The 14,242-nt window shown below is 42.5% G+C and overlaps 1 protein-coding gene across 2 annotated transcripts in view; it reads left to right on the forward strand.

Annotated features, from left to right (window-relative positions):
* HYOU1 (hypoxia up-regulated 1) overlaps positions 1-14,242 on the forward strand; it is a 485,286-nt gene that overhangs the window by 209,776 nt on the left and 261,268 nt on the right. For both annotated transcript variants that reach the window (XM_069614392.1, XM_069614393.1), the window contains exon 9: positions 1,613-1,799. In XM_069614392.1, coding sequence (XP_069470493.1) covers positions 1,613-1,799 — 187 coding nt within the window. The remainder of the gene's footprint in view (positions 1-1,612; positions 1,800-14,242) is intronic.

Here is a 14,242-nt window from a genome sequence, read left to right on the forward strand (position 1 = left end):
TGATACTGCAGTTAAAATATAAACTGTCTTTAAACCCCTCATGATGAACCAGCATTAACACTGCTGGAGAAACGCATGGAGCGGATAAAGCAATTTAGGACCATTCATTACAAAATGTTTTCGATGTCTTTTTGCCAATATACCTTTTTAATAAATGAATTTTCAACAAAAACAAGTGATTCAATGAATATATACTTCTTGTCCAATTACATGGACATGTCTAGCACGCAAAGTGCTGCTCTCTTCTAAAATCTATTTTCAACCAGTGTTGGGCAGATACAATATTTGGAGCAGCAGGTCAGCGACAACTAGTTATCAAAACTAAAATGAAGTTGCTGGTGGTTTGTATTTTGTCTGCAGTCCATAGAACTAACCGCCTTTTTTCAGAACCCCACTAACGTGGCGGAAAGAAGCCTCCACACACTAGATGTGAGGAGAGCGGTTATCTATTATCTGGAAAAGACAAGGCCACTAAGAAAAACAAACAAGTTCTTTCAGTGGCAGCTGGTAGCGAAGGGCACCCTGTCTCTAAATCGGCTATCTCAAAGTGGATTTTAAACTGCATCAGTGTTACTCTTGCCAAGAGAGGTCTGCTCTTCACGCCTAGAGCACCCTCTACTCAGGGCACAGATGTCACATAGCATTCATTGCAAATGTTCCTCTTGAGTCCATTTGTAAAGCAGCAACCTGGAGTTCTGTGCAAACCTTTACACAACACTATTGCCTGGATACACACTGTAGGTCTGATTCTCCGGTGGGACAAGCGGTGCGAAGACATCTTTGCTACTGTTCCTTCACACATCCCACCACCATCTCTGGGTACCACTCGTTAATCTATGCACAGCATGTGATTCTAAGCAGATTCACAAGCATCAGAAGGACATGCATTACTCACCGTAATAGCATTTCTGATGATTGTATTTGCTTAGATTCACATGCACCCACGTTTCCTTCCCCCTGTGGAGAAGGAACATACTCACGGCAGAAGAAACATAACCAGAGGGACCTCGACGTGTGAGGGATTTTGGGCACACTGCATGTCACGTTAGGGATAGTGATAGTCATGCCCCTGTCGACGTCCCCTTTGATCTTCGAAATAAAGATGCAATACTCTACGATTTCCACTAGATGTCGAACTATATACACAGCATGTTAATCTAAGCGGATACAATCATCAGAAATGCTATTACGCTGAGTAATGCATGTCATACAAATTCATCTCATGAATGTTAATTATTGATGTCCTGAAAATCTGACCTTGATTCGGCCCTCGAGGCCTGGAGTTGGACAACCCTGCTAGTGGAAGCCATGTTGAATTTGCAAGGGTAGCGGTGTCCGATCACATGTCCAACAAAAGGCCACTCTCATAGCATCAGTGGCGAAGCAAGCCTGCGAAGCCACTAAAGCCTCTGCTGCCGTACAAGGGGCACATGACTTGCACTGGCCCTGATTGAAAGTAAGGCCATGCAAATTTGCTGTACAAATTTGTTAATCATATACATTGGATTGCTAATCAAAATTTTTTTTTTTTTTTTTTACATTCTCGACTGATCAATTTTGCACAACTAATTTATGACTTTGCCAAGGCTAATTTTACTTTTGGTCTCCCTAGGTTTGATCGCACACTTGGAGGACTGGAGATGGAGCTTCGTCTGAGAGATCATTTGGCTAAACTCTTCAATGAGCAGAAAAAATCCAAAAAAGACGTGCGTCAAAACGGCAGAGCTATGGCAAAGCTCCTAAAAGAGGCAAATCGTATCAAGACCATCTTAAGTGCCAACGCAGACCACATGGCACAGGTACCAAAATGTGTGTGTGTGTGTGTGTTTAATGGTAGATTGGCCTAGGGTGATGGTCAAAGTATGTAGGGTTGTTGATTATTTTAAGGGCACTGTTTGTTGGAGCTGGGTAGGAATAAGTAATGGTAGTTACCACAGTGTTTGTGAGAGGTGGGTTATCCAAGGACTATCACCACGTTCCTGGATTATTTGTTCTTTTTGTTTCTCCCTTTTTTTGTTTTTTGGGGCTTAAGCACATGGCCCAGATATTTTGCTTCTATTCTCTCGGATACAGTTGGTGTTGGACAAATGTGAGCAAAACAAGGCTCAATCAGCCTAGCTGCTGCGCCTCTGGCTAGTCTAAGGTGTATGCTGGTGGCCAATGTCTTTTCTGCTTAAAAGGAGGGTACATCCTCCTTTAAATCGGTGTTGCCTATGGTGAAGTTTCACACCCCCTCCCATTTCCTAATGACTTGATGGGTGCCATGTTTGAAAAACAAACATTTTTATTTTAGCTGAGAACATGAAACTAATCAGCCATCTGATATCGGGCGTGCTAGTAATACTTTCCCTAGTGTAACGTCCACTGTACCCATGGTCCTTCATGCGTCGAGGTTCCTCATTGTTTTTTTCCACCTACGTGAGCTGACGCTTCTCAGAGTTCAATTTTGGCTGACCCCATTTGCTTATGTTAAGTTTAAATATAGTTACTCTTTCTATCCTTTTCCTTCCGGCATCGACAAATTCATCGACGTGGTGGAAAAGACAAGACAGCATCGTCGGACGAAGTCAAGATTCAACAGACCCCTTTGGCCTATGAAGGCCCACCGGGCCAAGGCACTTAGAGTAGGGAGAGTGGGTGGGGGGGGGGTCATTGTACAATGCATTTTCCCACCCTTTCCCTTTATCGCCTGTCTTCTGTTTCTAGACATGGATAAAACACCCTTTAAATTCTGCCTGACATGTAATGAAAAATTTCCGTGGGTCGACAAACGGTGTGCAACCTGTGTCTGCACCGCGACGACGCCGAAAGGCACTGTTCAGCTCGCAAGCTTCTTAAACCTAAGACACTTAAAGATCGCAGAACCAACCGCTGGGCCCATCACGCCATGCAGGCCAAGGCCGCCATGGACGTGGAGGCAACTTGGGAACTGCCAAGTTCCCAAGTGCAAGCCCCCCAACCGTAGAAGGCAGGCCGGCGGCTCTTTTATGGGGACGACACCCAGCGGCAAGAGCACTTCCACTTCCCACGCCACTAAGTGCACACCCTGTGGCGATGTGTCGCTTGACCAAACGCCTAGATACGGTGTCTAGGTGGAGATCTGTAGATTCCCTGTCCTTTGGGCACAAAGTAAGTGTCCCCCCCCCCAATAAGGCAGCTTGCCCCCCCTCCCTAAATGAGAGGCAATAAACGATAAAGGACACACCCCAGGAGAGAATGAGACCAAGTGCGGATGAAGTTAAAAGGTTTTTATCTAAATCAATATAGGGCATGCAAAGGACTCTGCAAACTCCGAGCGCTCTGTCTGACAATAGCAAAGACAGTCAAATATATTACAAATACACGTCACGCATGAGCTAAGCTATAGGGGCCACATAGTCTTTGGGATTGGATGGCGACACCTGGCTACTCTGTAGTATACGTGCTTGGTGCTCCATGATTGGTGGTAATCCATGTGGTGGCATCACAGAGTGCTTGGGTAGCTGGGCTCATCGCGGTGGAGCTCCAGGGCAGTGGCTGTCGTCGAAGATTCACCACTTTGGTTCTAGACGCTTGCCCTTGTGGCCATTCATACACATTCATCACACTCCTCTGTCAAGTTGCTAAGTAAAACTTCTAACCCCTCAATCTAATACATTGGTGGGGACACAGGAAAGCAGTATGCAATAAGAGACTTCCTCCATACATCATCGTAAAGTTGTCCTTAACAAAGGGTCCAGTCTCCTGGGTCTAGGTGTCTTATTGTGGTGCACGGGTCAAGCTACCGTCATCATTTTATCCTGTTAGATGCAGTAAATGATGGCTATGGGTGATTGCACAAGGACGGAGACATGCCTTTGTGGTCTTTTGAATTTGGGGTGAACTGGAATACCATTAGGTCAGAGGGGACACATAGCTGGCACCTCAAAAGCGGCAGGATTTAGGACCGGCCAGCTCGTAATTCACTTGTTTTGGCCATGGCTGTACACAGTGGTTGTATGACGGCCTCTGACACGGGGAGGTAATACTTGAAGCGGGTCCAACAGGAATGTGGGGAGGTGAAGCTGTGCTGTTCGAACACCAGCAAGCCCCGGCTGGCCTTGGCGGCCGGGAGGGGGAGATGGCCTTGTAACTTTGTGTGAGTCTCTGCTCGCTGGGCTGCACAAACACTATTAGAGAGGACAAATGTTAGGGATGGGGGGGGGCATTAGGTAAATTATACATTTCTGCTGTTTCCATATGCTTACATTGCTAGGTTCATAACTATGGAGGTTTTTCACTGGCACATACTTTACATATCGTTGGTCGGTCTTATGCTTGAAATTCATGGGTAAGGTGAACCTATAACAAACGTGAAGTAGTATCAGGTTGGGTTATATACTTGGGAGCAAGAAGGCACTGTGTTAATCTAACATTTTGCTCATAATAAAAACTGGCTCAATGCCCTAGGTGGCTTACATGCAATACAACATATTTCATCACATCATACACAAGCATTTTGTATATTGCTTTTCCATTACCCTTTTTACAATAGCAGCAAACATTAGTTGGTACAAAGCAGATTTTCAAGTGGTCGTACACTGGGCCTTGGGACAGGAAGGTGTTGCGGGGGTGGGCGGGGGACACCTCGCATTAATACGAATGGCTTGCATTGTACATTTTAGCATTATTGAACACCCATCCTTTAGCAGCATGGATGAGACTGGGAGGCTCAAGGGTTTAGCATACTTGGTTAACACTTCATCTGGGAGAACGGGGCTGGGTGTCATGAGCACCATCTATCACAAATGTGGGGGGTTAAGCGCAGGGTCAGGTATATTTGATAGGGGTGACTTCTTTCCCAGACCCTGACTGCTAGGCAGGTCACTTCTAGGGCAATGATCTGCGCAAGGTATATGGTTCTGTTACTTGTTCGCATCTATTTGTTCGTGAGAACGGGCCTTCAGCGGATCTGCTATGGAAGGAGGAAGGGGGAAGTGCAGGACTCTGTGCGCGGTCAAGTAGGCGCTGAGCTGCAGCGTTTGCACGTTGGCTGTTCTGCTTGGGCCTGGGTTCGATGTGCTCAAAATGGAGTCTTGGTGTATTATAAAATGGTGTCTGTTATGCTATGCCGTGCAGCCTCACGTGTCGATCTGCAGCCGCCCTGCCTCCCAGGCCCAGGTGCAAGGGGGGGGGGGCTGCTGACGAGTCATGAGCCTCACGTAGGTGGGCAATGTGGGGGGGTCCTAAAGACCTGTTCTCCCATACAGCACTCGAGGTCCCGATGGCTTCATGACGGGCCCCGTAAACCGAAAGACGCCGCCCATATCGGCAGACGAGGCAGAGGTCCTCTCATGCCAAAACTCGACACAATTCGTCAAAATCGGCTGTACAATCTAAAAACACTGGCTTGTCGCACCTAGTTAAAAACATGTCCCAGAAAGCCTGTTAAATGCTTCTCATTCCAAGAAGGCGGCCTCCCAAGAGTTCTAATCGCAAGGACTAGTATCATAAGGACAAAGACAAGTCTCATAGGGACAAGTCTAACCCCTTACCTGCCCCACATGAAGAGGGTTCTTTGGCTGAGGCCTTAGAATAAGGGCCTACCTTCAGCACAAGTCCCTGCTTTACCTTACCCTGGGGTCTGCCCCAGTTCAGCCATATGGACCGCAGAAGACATAGATGGGGTGATGTCTAGAATAGGGGTGTCACATATTCATTTTATGACGGTACAATAACCTTCTGGCCAAATGATGGTATATCATGGTTATCGCGATGTAGCAGGTGGAGTTAACCAATCTTAACAAATATTTTCTAAAAGGTCATAAATTTGACAGATTTATCATCACAAACAAAACCAGGCACCCAGGGCCTGAATTGGGCTTTTCAACATACTTCCCACTGAAATGCCAGCCCTTGCTTCCACCAAACACAAGTGTGGAGAGGAGGAGCACTGCTGCGATTGGCAAAGCAAACTGAATAGTTTTTCTTAAGTGGTCATTTAGGCTTTTTGCACCCCACTGGCTCCTCTTCTCTCCTCCTCTTTCTTTCTCTCTTTCTCCTTCTTGGCACTATGTATTCTTCCTATTGCCAACATATTGATTTTGTGTCAAGCATGTGTGGTTTATGGAATGCCGGTATTCTGGCACAGGAGACTCAACAAGACAAAGATGTTGTCGAAGATATCCTGGGAGACAAAGCAGCCACCCGGTTCATCCCCATCCTAAAGTCTGTCCAGAGAAGAATCCAACCTTCAGTGGAGACACCCAATCAAACACTGGCAGTAAACCGGCAGGTCGAAAATAGTTTCCGCCCAGCGCCATCTGACTTTTTATATATCGGAGGACAGCTTAAGCCTGAGCCAAAAAGATCCAACCATGCGCCCAGTATTAGATTTACGCCCTGCAAACACTTATGTAAAGCCACAAAAATTCTGCATAACAACGCTACAAGAGGTAATCCCCCCCCCCCCCGCTAAAGCGGGGGATTACATGGCAACACTGGATATGAAAGATGCTTATTTTCATATTTCAATGTTACCAGTGCACAGAAAACTCTTGTGGTTCAAAGTAGCCAACCAGGACTGCCAATTCAAGGTGCTACCCTTCGGAATAGCTTCAGCTCCAAGAGTCACCAAGGTACTGGCGGTGGTGGCGGCGCACCTGCACAGGGAGGCAATCCCAGTGTACCCCTACCTGGATGACTGGTTTTGGGGAGGAGCAAGCACCTTCCTGCACCCCTCAAGTGCTTTACAATTAGTCAAGACTTCTAAGCACTATAGCACTAGGAAATCTTTTTTCATGCAAAATTAATCCGACACAAGCGTGGCAGTCACCAAATAAAGATTGTTAGGATTGAAATCTAAGTGCAAACAACTATGTAGATGGATTTATATGTGAAACTGTTTTACATTGTAAATTAGCTTTGTTTAAAACACACGGTAAAGAGCAGGCTCTCTGCCAAAGAGGAATGTGCTTGCGCTAAAAATTGATCGCACAGCTCGTGTGCGGTGTTGCATCACTGAGTCTAAAGCTGGAAGAGAGAACGAAGTGGAGGAGCAATTGTTCCTGTCAGTCACAGGCCAATGGCGATTCAGCACAAGAGTATTAGAAAAGTGTTTTTCTATGAGAAAGTGAGTTAAGGAAATATGAACTAACTAAAAATGATTCATTAAATACTTCAATAACATCCCCTTCTAACTTTCTTTGAATAGCATTTGAAACACCCTATTCTCCAAGGAACCCTGCCAATGTGAGATACAAATTGTGAGGTCCTGACAGTGCCCCCCCCACCCCCCCCGTAAAGCCAGCCCTGTCCCAGGGCCTGGTTTAAAAGGCTGCAGACAATGAATTTTTTTGGTTAATTTAGGAGCATAGACATCCTCACTTTTAACCCAAGATCTCTCTTCTGGACCATACCCTTTCCAGTCCACTAAATATTGCAAATGACCTCGAACAATTCTAGAATCCAAAATAGCTTGAACTTCATATTCAGAATCATCATCAGAAAATACTGGACCAGGTGCTCTCATCAATCTAGTGTCTTTTCCACATGGCTTCAACAATTTAACGTGAAATATAGGATGTATTTTAATACTAGATGGCAAATTCAACTTCACAGTAACTGGGGAAAATACCTTTTCAACTTCAAATGGTCCAATAAAACGGGGACTAAATTTGTTTTTTCCTTTCAAAGCTAAATTTTTTGTGGACAACCATACCTTATCCCCTTCTTGATATTTAGGAGCCTCCCTACGTTTCTTATCAGCAAATTTCTTGTAACTCAATTTGCTTACTTTCAAAGCTCGAACTGCCTTCTCCAAATTTTGTCCCATAGTTCGCAACCTGCACTCCACATCAGGAACCTCCACCTCTTCAAGAACTACTCCCCTAAGAAAACGTGGATGAAAGCCCTGATTTACAAAAAATGGTGACATGGAAGTAGAATCCTTTACAGTGTTATAGCAGAATTCCGCCAACCACAACAATTCCACCCAACTGTGATCTGAACCCAAATAACAACGAATGTATTTTTCTAACTCTTGATTTACTCTTTCAGTTTGGCCATTACCTTCGGGATGATAACTAGTTGTCAAGTTAATTTCAATTCCCAATTCCTTACAGAATGCCTTCCAGAATTTTGAAACAAACTGTGTGCCTCTATCAGAAATTACTTGGCATGGTAAACCATGAAGTTTCACTACATTCTGCAGAAAGGCTTGTGCTAAAGACATAGCTGTGGCAGCTCCCTTAATGGGAATAAAATGTCCTGCTTTGGAAAAAACATCTACTACTACTAAAATTGTAGAGCATCCTTTGTCAATTGGTAATTCTACAATGTAATCCATTGATACGGTATGCCATGGACGAGGCGGAATTGGCAGAGGTACTAATAATCCAGCAGGCTTTTGATGATCTGATTTTGCTCTAATACAAACTTCGCATGTTCTAACATAATTTTCTGTCTTCACGCATCTTTTCCCACCAAAACTCTCTTCGAAGAAGTTCCAAAGTTTTCTTAACTCCTGGGTGACCAGCCAATGGTGAATCGTGACAATTCTTCAATGCTTCTTCTTGTAATTCCTCAGAAGGAAGGTACAATTTTGCATCTACATAAGGTAAACCTTCTTTAATACTTCGCACCGGATCTCCAGCTTCCCATTCTTCCAATTCTTCTTTGGATAGTAAACAATGAATTTGTTCTCGAAAATCTATTTCCTTATGCACTTCACCCACCACAAAATTCTTCTCAGACAGAAGTGACACTGGAATACCTTCATCAGACTTCAAACTTCCAGGAAAGCATCTAGACAAGGCATCAGCCTTCCCATTCAAACGTCCTGGCTTAAACGTTATTACAAAATCAAATTCTGCAAAAAACAGTGACCAACGGAGTTGTCGTGAAGTTAAGGTCTTGGCGGAACGAAGAAATGTCACATTTTTGTGATCTGTTAAAACTGTAACTTGATGACGTGCACCCAACAGATAATGTCGCCATTCCTCAAATGCAGCCTTGATGGCCAAAAGTTCTCTGTCAGTAATAGTATAATTCCTTTCAGCTGAAGTGAATTTCTTTGAAAAGAACGCTACAGGATGAAGTTGACCTGTTTCAGGATGACGTTGCGATAAAACTGCTCCCATGGCACAGTCAGAAGCATCTGCTTCCACAAAGAAAGGTTGATTCACATTCGGGTGTAACAAAATTGGTCCTGAAATAAAATTTAAAAGCGTTGTCAGCCTCTTCACTCCAAACAAATTTCATTCCTTTTTTTAACAATTTAGTAATGGGAGAAACTACCTGTGAAATGTTTTGAATAAATCGACGGTAAAAATTTGCAAATCCAATAAAACATTGAATATCTTTTACTGAACTCGGTTGTGGCCAATCCTTTACTGCTTTTACTTTACTCGAATCCATCTCAAGACCTTCTGGAGATAACACAAAGCCCACAAATTCCACACAATTAGTGTGAAACTGACTCTTTTCCAGTTTTGCAAAAAGATGATTTTCACGCAATTTCATTAATACTTTCTTAACATGTTCCAAATGTTGTTCTTCTTCTTTAGAAAAAATTAAAATATCATCAATGTACACCACTACAAATACATCTAGATATTCGCGAAGAACTTGATTTATAAAAAATTGAAAAGCCGCTGGTGCGTTACACAAACCAAACGGCATCACCTGGTATTCAAAAAGTCCGTAACGCGTTCTGAACGCGGTCTTCCACTTGTCCCCTTTACGAACACGAACCAGGTGATAGGCTCCTCGTAGATCCAATTTAGTGAAAATCTTAGCTCCTTGAATCCTGTCCAACATTACTGATATTAAAGGTAATGGATAACGATTCTTTCTAGTTATTCTATTCAAAGCTCTGTAATCAATGCAAGTTCTCAGGGTTTTGTCTTTCTTGGGGACACAAAACAATGGTGAGGCTGCTGGTGATTGCGAATGTCTAATAAAGCCTTTAGCAAGATTTTCTTCTAAGTATTCTTTTAAAAACTCATTCTCTCTCTCAGTTAAAGCATACATTCTTCCACAAGGAACTGGTGCTCCTACCTCAAGATCTATCTTGCTATCAAATTCTCTATGAGGTGGTAATTCATTAGCTTCTTTTTTGTCAAAAACATCCTGAAACTCCTTATAACACTCAGGTAAGACTCCAGCTACAGCCCCCACAATATGTTCCTTCACTAATCCTGCTGCTAAACATACTCCTATTGGTTTAGAAATTTCTTCCTGATCATCTTCTGTTACTCTTGCCAAACATTGTCCTTTACAAAAACCTGACTTGAACTCTAGCCAAACATTGTTCTTTACAAAAACCTGACTTGAACTCTACTGTTCTCCTTCCCCAATCAATCAAAGGATTATGTAGAGATAGCCAAAGCATACCTAAAATAATCCGTAATTGTGGTGCATCTATTAATTCAAACTCAATTTCTTCACTATGTTCCTCCCCAATTTTCATCTCCAATTTAGTTGTTGTCTGAGTTATCAAACCAGAGGTTAGGGGAGATCCATCTACAGCTCGTACTTGTTCTGGTATTCCTTTTTTTTTACTACTGGAATTCCCAATCTACCTGCCAAACCAATATCAAAAAAATTTCCTGTTGCCCCAGAATCAATTACACATGGCCCACCACATTTTGGCTTACCTTCCCATGTAAAGGATATGTTTAATGTGATGTAGGGAACTGCAGTCTGGACTGTATTCGCCACCTGTTGACCTTTTCCAGTGAATGGTGGAAAACGCTTGGGCGCTCGTGGGCATTTACCAACAAAATGAGTACTATCCCCGCAATAAAGACATACATTTTCTTTTCTTCTTCTGTCTTTCTCTTCCTTGGTCAATGGAGGTCTAACTAAATTTACTGAATCTTTCCTCAAAAAACCCTTAACTTCTTTAACAACTTGTTCTGTTCTGGGACGTTCACTTCTGAACCAAACCCTATTCTCAGGAAAATGTCTTCGCCTTTCCAACCTCCTCTCACTCAACCTCATATCCAATTGCATGACCAAATTAATCAGATCTTCACTTGAAGTGGGTCTCTCTACAATATTTGATAAAGCATCTTTCAACTCATCACGCAGACCTCTTTAAAAAATGGAAGCTCTTTTTTTTCTTCAGGCCACCCACTTTCTAACACTAATGCTCTGAACTGTGTGATATAAGAAATGAGCTCACGATTTCCTTGACGTAACTCTAAAAGTTCACCATCAACACTTTGAGTATATGTCCTTCGATCAAACATCTTTCCAAAGACCATCTTAAAATCCAACCAACTATGTAATTCTTCAGCCCTTTGCTCTACATAAGGCACTGACCAAGCTGCTGCTTCTCCAGTGAGATAAGAGATTAAAAATGCTACTCTGGAGGTGTCTGTGGGAAAAGCCTCTGGTCTGCACATATAGTGTAATTCACATTGCATAATGAATGATTTGAATTTTCTAAAATCTCCTCCAAATCTTTCTGGGGGTGCTAATGGAGTGGAAATCACTACCTCCCGAAAAACTATTTAGTCCTCTCCCCTTTACGGTAACTTCTCTGGCTTCACTAATAACTTCTTCTTCTGGATACAAAGTAGGTGGTTCCCTTTCAAAACTAAAACTCAAACCTGATGTTTTAGCTGAATCTCCTTTTTTAACTTGGCTATTCAACTCCTCCATCTTAACTCCCAAGGACAATGTCTCCTTCCTTGTCTCCCTTAATTCTGACTTTACTTCTAACAGAATCTTTTCCAATGCTGCTAAACTCAACCCAGATTCGGCGTCCATCTTCACTCAGGCAGGATCAAAAACGTGGGCTATTCATTCTGTCAAAGGTACTGAAGCAGTTGGATCCTGCAGGAGTGAAGCTGGCCCACCAAACCCCCTACGCCTGCCTGCTCAACAATCTTTATACTATTCAACTATTGGCCAGGCAAACCCGAGGGGAAAGGGGAATGGATAAAATAACAAAAGACAAGAACTCCCACTGCAGGTACTTCAGACCGTCTTCTCCGGATGGCTCTTAAATCAGTGGAATTCCTAAAAGGAAAATACAACCTTAAATAAGTAATATAAACTTTTTTTCTGACTCTCTCTCTCTCTCTAATCTTTTTCTAGTTACCTGTTGCCTAAGCTAGACTTGCTCTTAGGCTGCTTCAAAGAGAATGCTGTTGCTACTTGAAATGCTCTGTACGAACTTCTCTTCTATGTACCTCTTCTTTCTTTTCAAATCTGTGATTTTAACAAAAGATATCCAACAATGTAGTTATTCCTAAAGCTAATGTGTATCTTGCTTCTGTTTATTTTATTACACTAAATAGATATTAATGTATGTCAAATACCTTCTACCTCTGATGTGTCTCAGATGTGTCTTTTATGTTCACTTGAAATGTCATACTCTGCAGGAATTCTTATTTGAAAACTTCCTCAATGCTATATTTTTCTTGAAGAAAATTATTTACATCAGATCACGCTCACTGGAAAATTGCAACTGACACACTTCGTTTTCTGAAGCGCTATCTTCAGACGAATGTCTTTGAAGAAATGCTGTCCGTAACACTACGCGACGCATTAAAAAATAAATCCAAGATGGCCACGACGTTAACGCTACGTCTTAATGTCCTTTCTTCTACCACGCTGTAAAAATACGATCGAGCAAAGCGCAACGAACTAAAACATTGAATTATATTTAGAGGGTTAGAAAATAAGAATTAGAATTAGTAACTCGGCGAAATAGATCCGCGCGCCTGGTTAATGTCAAAAACACCCTTTAAACATCAAAAAGAAAATGTACTTATTTTTCTAGTATATAAACAAATAGTTTTTCCTTCTACATAAATTTGCACAGCATAAAGATTTCTAATCGTCTTCAAATTTAAAGTCTTTGAATCTTCTTCCTTTTAAACAAAAATGCACTTAGCTTAGTTCAGTTCTTCTTTTAAATCTTCAGCTGCCCAGCAAACAGGTTCTGGTGAAAATCTTCAACTTTAGATTTCTTTCTTGCCTCTTTGCTTATTAAATAGATTTGGAAACTACAAAAGATTCTAGACTAGTAATTTGTAACTAATACTTAAATTTACTGGAGCTAAAAATTACATGACCTAACCAGATGAAAAACTTTAATGAAAGGCAGTTTAGAATTGTCAGGAGCATTCTAAATGACTACACAATGCTGCCTGCATCAGAATAAACCAATCACTGCTGGGAAAGTGTTCCACCATCTTGGCTTGGGAGTGTTTCATCTTTCTACATGAAAGTGAGTTAAGGAAATATGAACTAACTAAAAAGGATTCATTAAATACTTCAATAACATCCCCTTCTAACTTTCTTTGAATAGCATTTGAAACACCCTATTCTCCAAGGAACCCTGCCAATGTGAGATACAAATTGTGAGGTCCTGACAGTGGAGGAGCAATTGTTCCTGTCGGTCACAGGCCAATGGCGATTCAGCACAAGAGTATTAGAAAAGTGTTTTTCTATGAGAAATACTGAACCAGATCATACATAATTTATGGAGTTAATGTTGAGAGAATGGCGGTAATATGTTTATGTATGAATGTTTATAACATAGTAAAGTATGCTAAACGAGAGCGACAAAGTATTCCTGCTAATACAGCATTAATGTTAAGTAGGGAACATGACCATGCAACACTGGAGCCTCTGCAGCATCCCTTGTATGGCAAGAGGGATAGGTTTGGAGGAGCTCTGCAGGTATTCAGTGACAAACTGAAGAGTATTCAGGCTGCAGGCCCAGGAGCAGTCTTTGGGATCTTGGAGTTGGCGAGGGATGACGACAGAATGCTGACCTCAAATGGCAGAGTCCTCTGCTATTTCCCCCAATCCTCATGATCTGTAACTCTTATCTGCAAGACAGACTCATGGCTTTTGATGCCCTAGAGCGGTGCATTTTCTCTGGTTTGGGGGTGATGAGGGGGTACCCCAAAAATATATTTTTAAGGGGCGCACATGCAAAATGGGGTTCGCTTTCACTGGCTGATCACAGGAGAAACACCCCATCTTTGCAAACAAAACACAGAAAGAACTATAAACCTTCTCTTCCAATTGGGCTTCTCCATAAACGAGAAAGTCAAGTCTTGTACTAAACACAACAAAACAGTTCCTAGGAGCTGTATTGGATACAAGAACAGGCTTAGTCTTTCCATCCATGGAAAGAGTGCAGAACATGCTTTGGCAAATACCCCAGTATCAAGCCGTTCTCCAGATAAGCGTACGCAAAGAAAAGCTTTTGCTAGGCATGCTGACATCGTGCATATATCTAGTCCCACATGCACGT

The sequence above is a fragment of the Ambystoma mexicanum genome, chromosome 9 (genome assembly GCF_040938575.1).
Source record: "Ambystoma mexicanum isolate Mex_15411 chromosome 9, UKY_AmexF1_1, whole genome shotgun sequence".
In the NCBI taxonomy this organism is placed as follows: Eukaryota; Metazoa; Chordata; class Amphibia; order Caudata; family Ambystomatidae; genus Ambystoma; species Ambystoma mexicanum.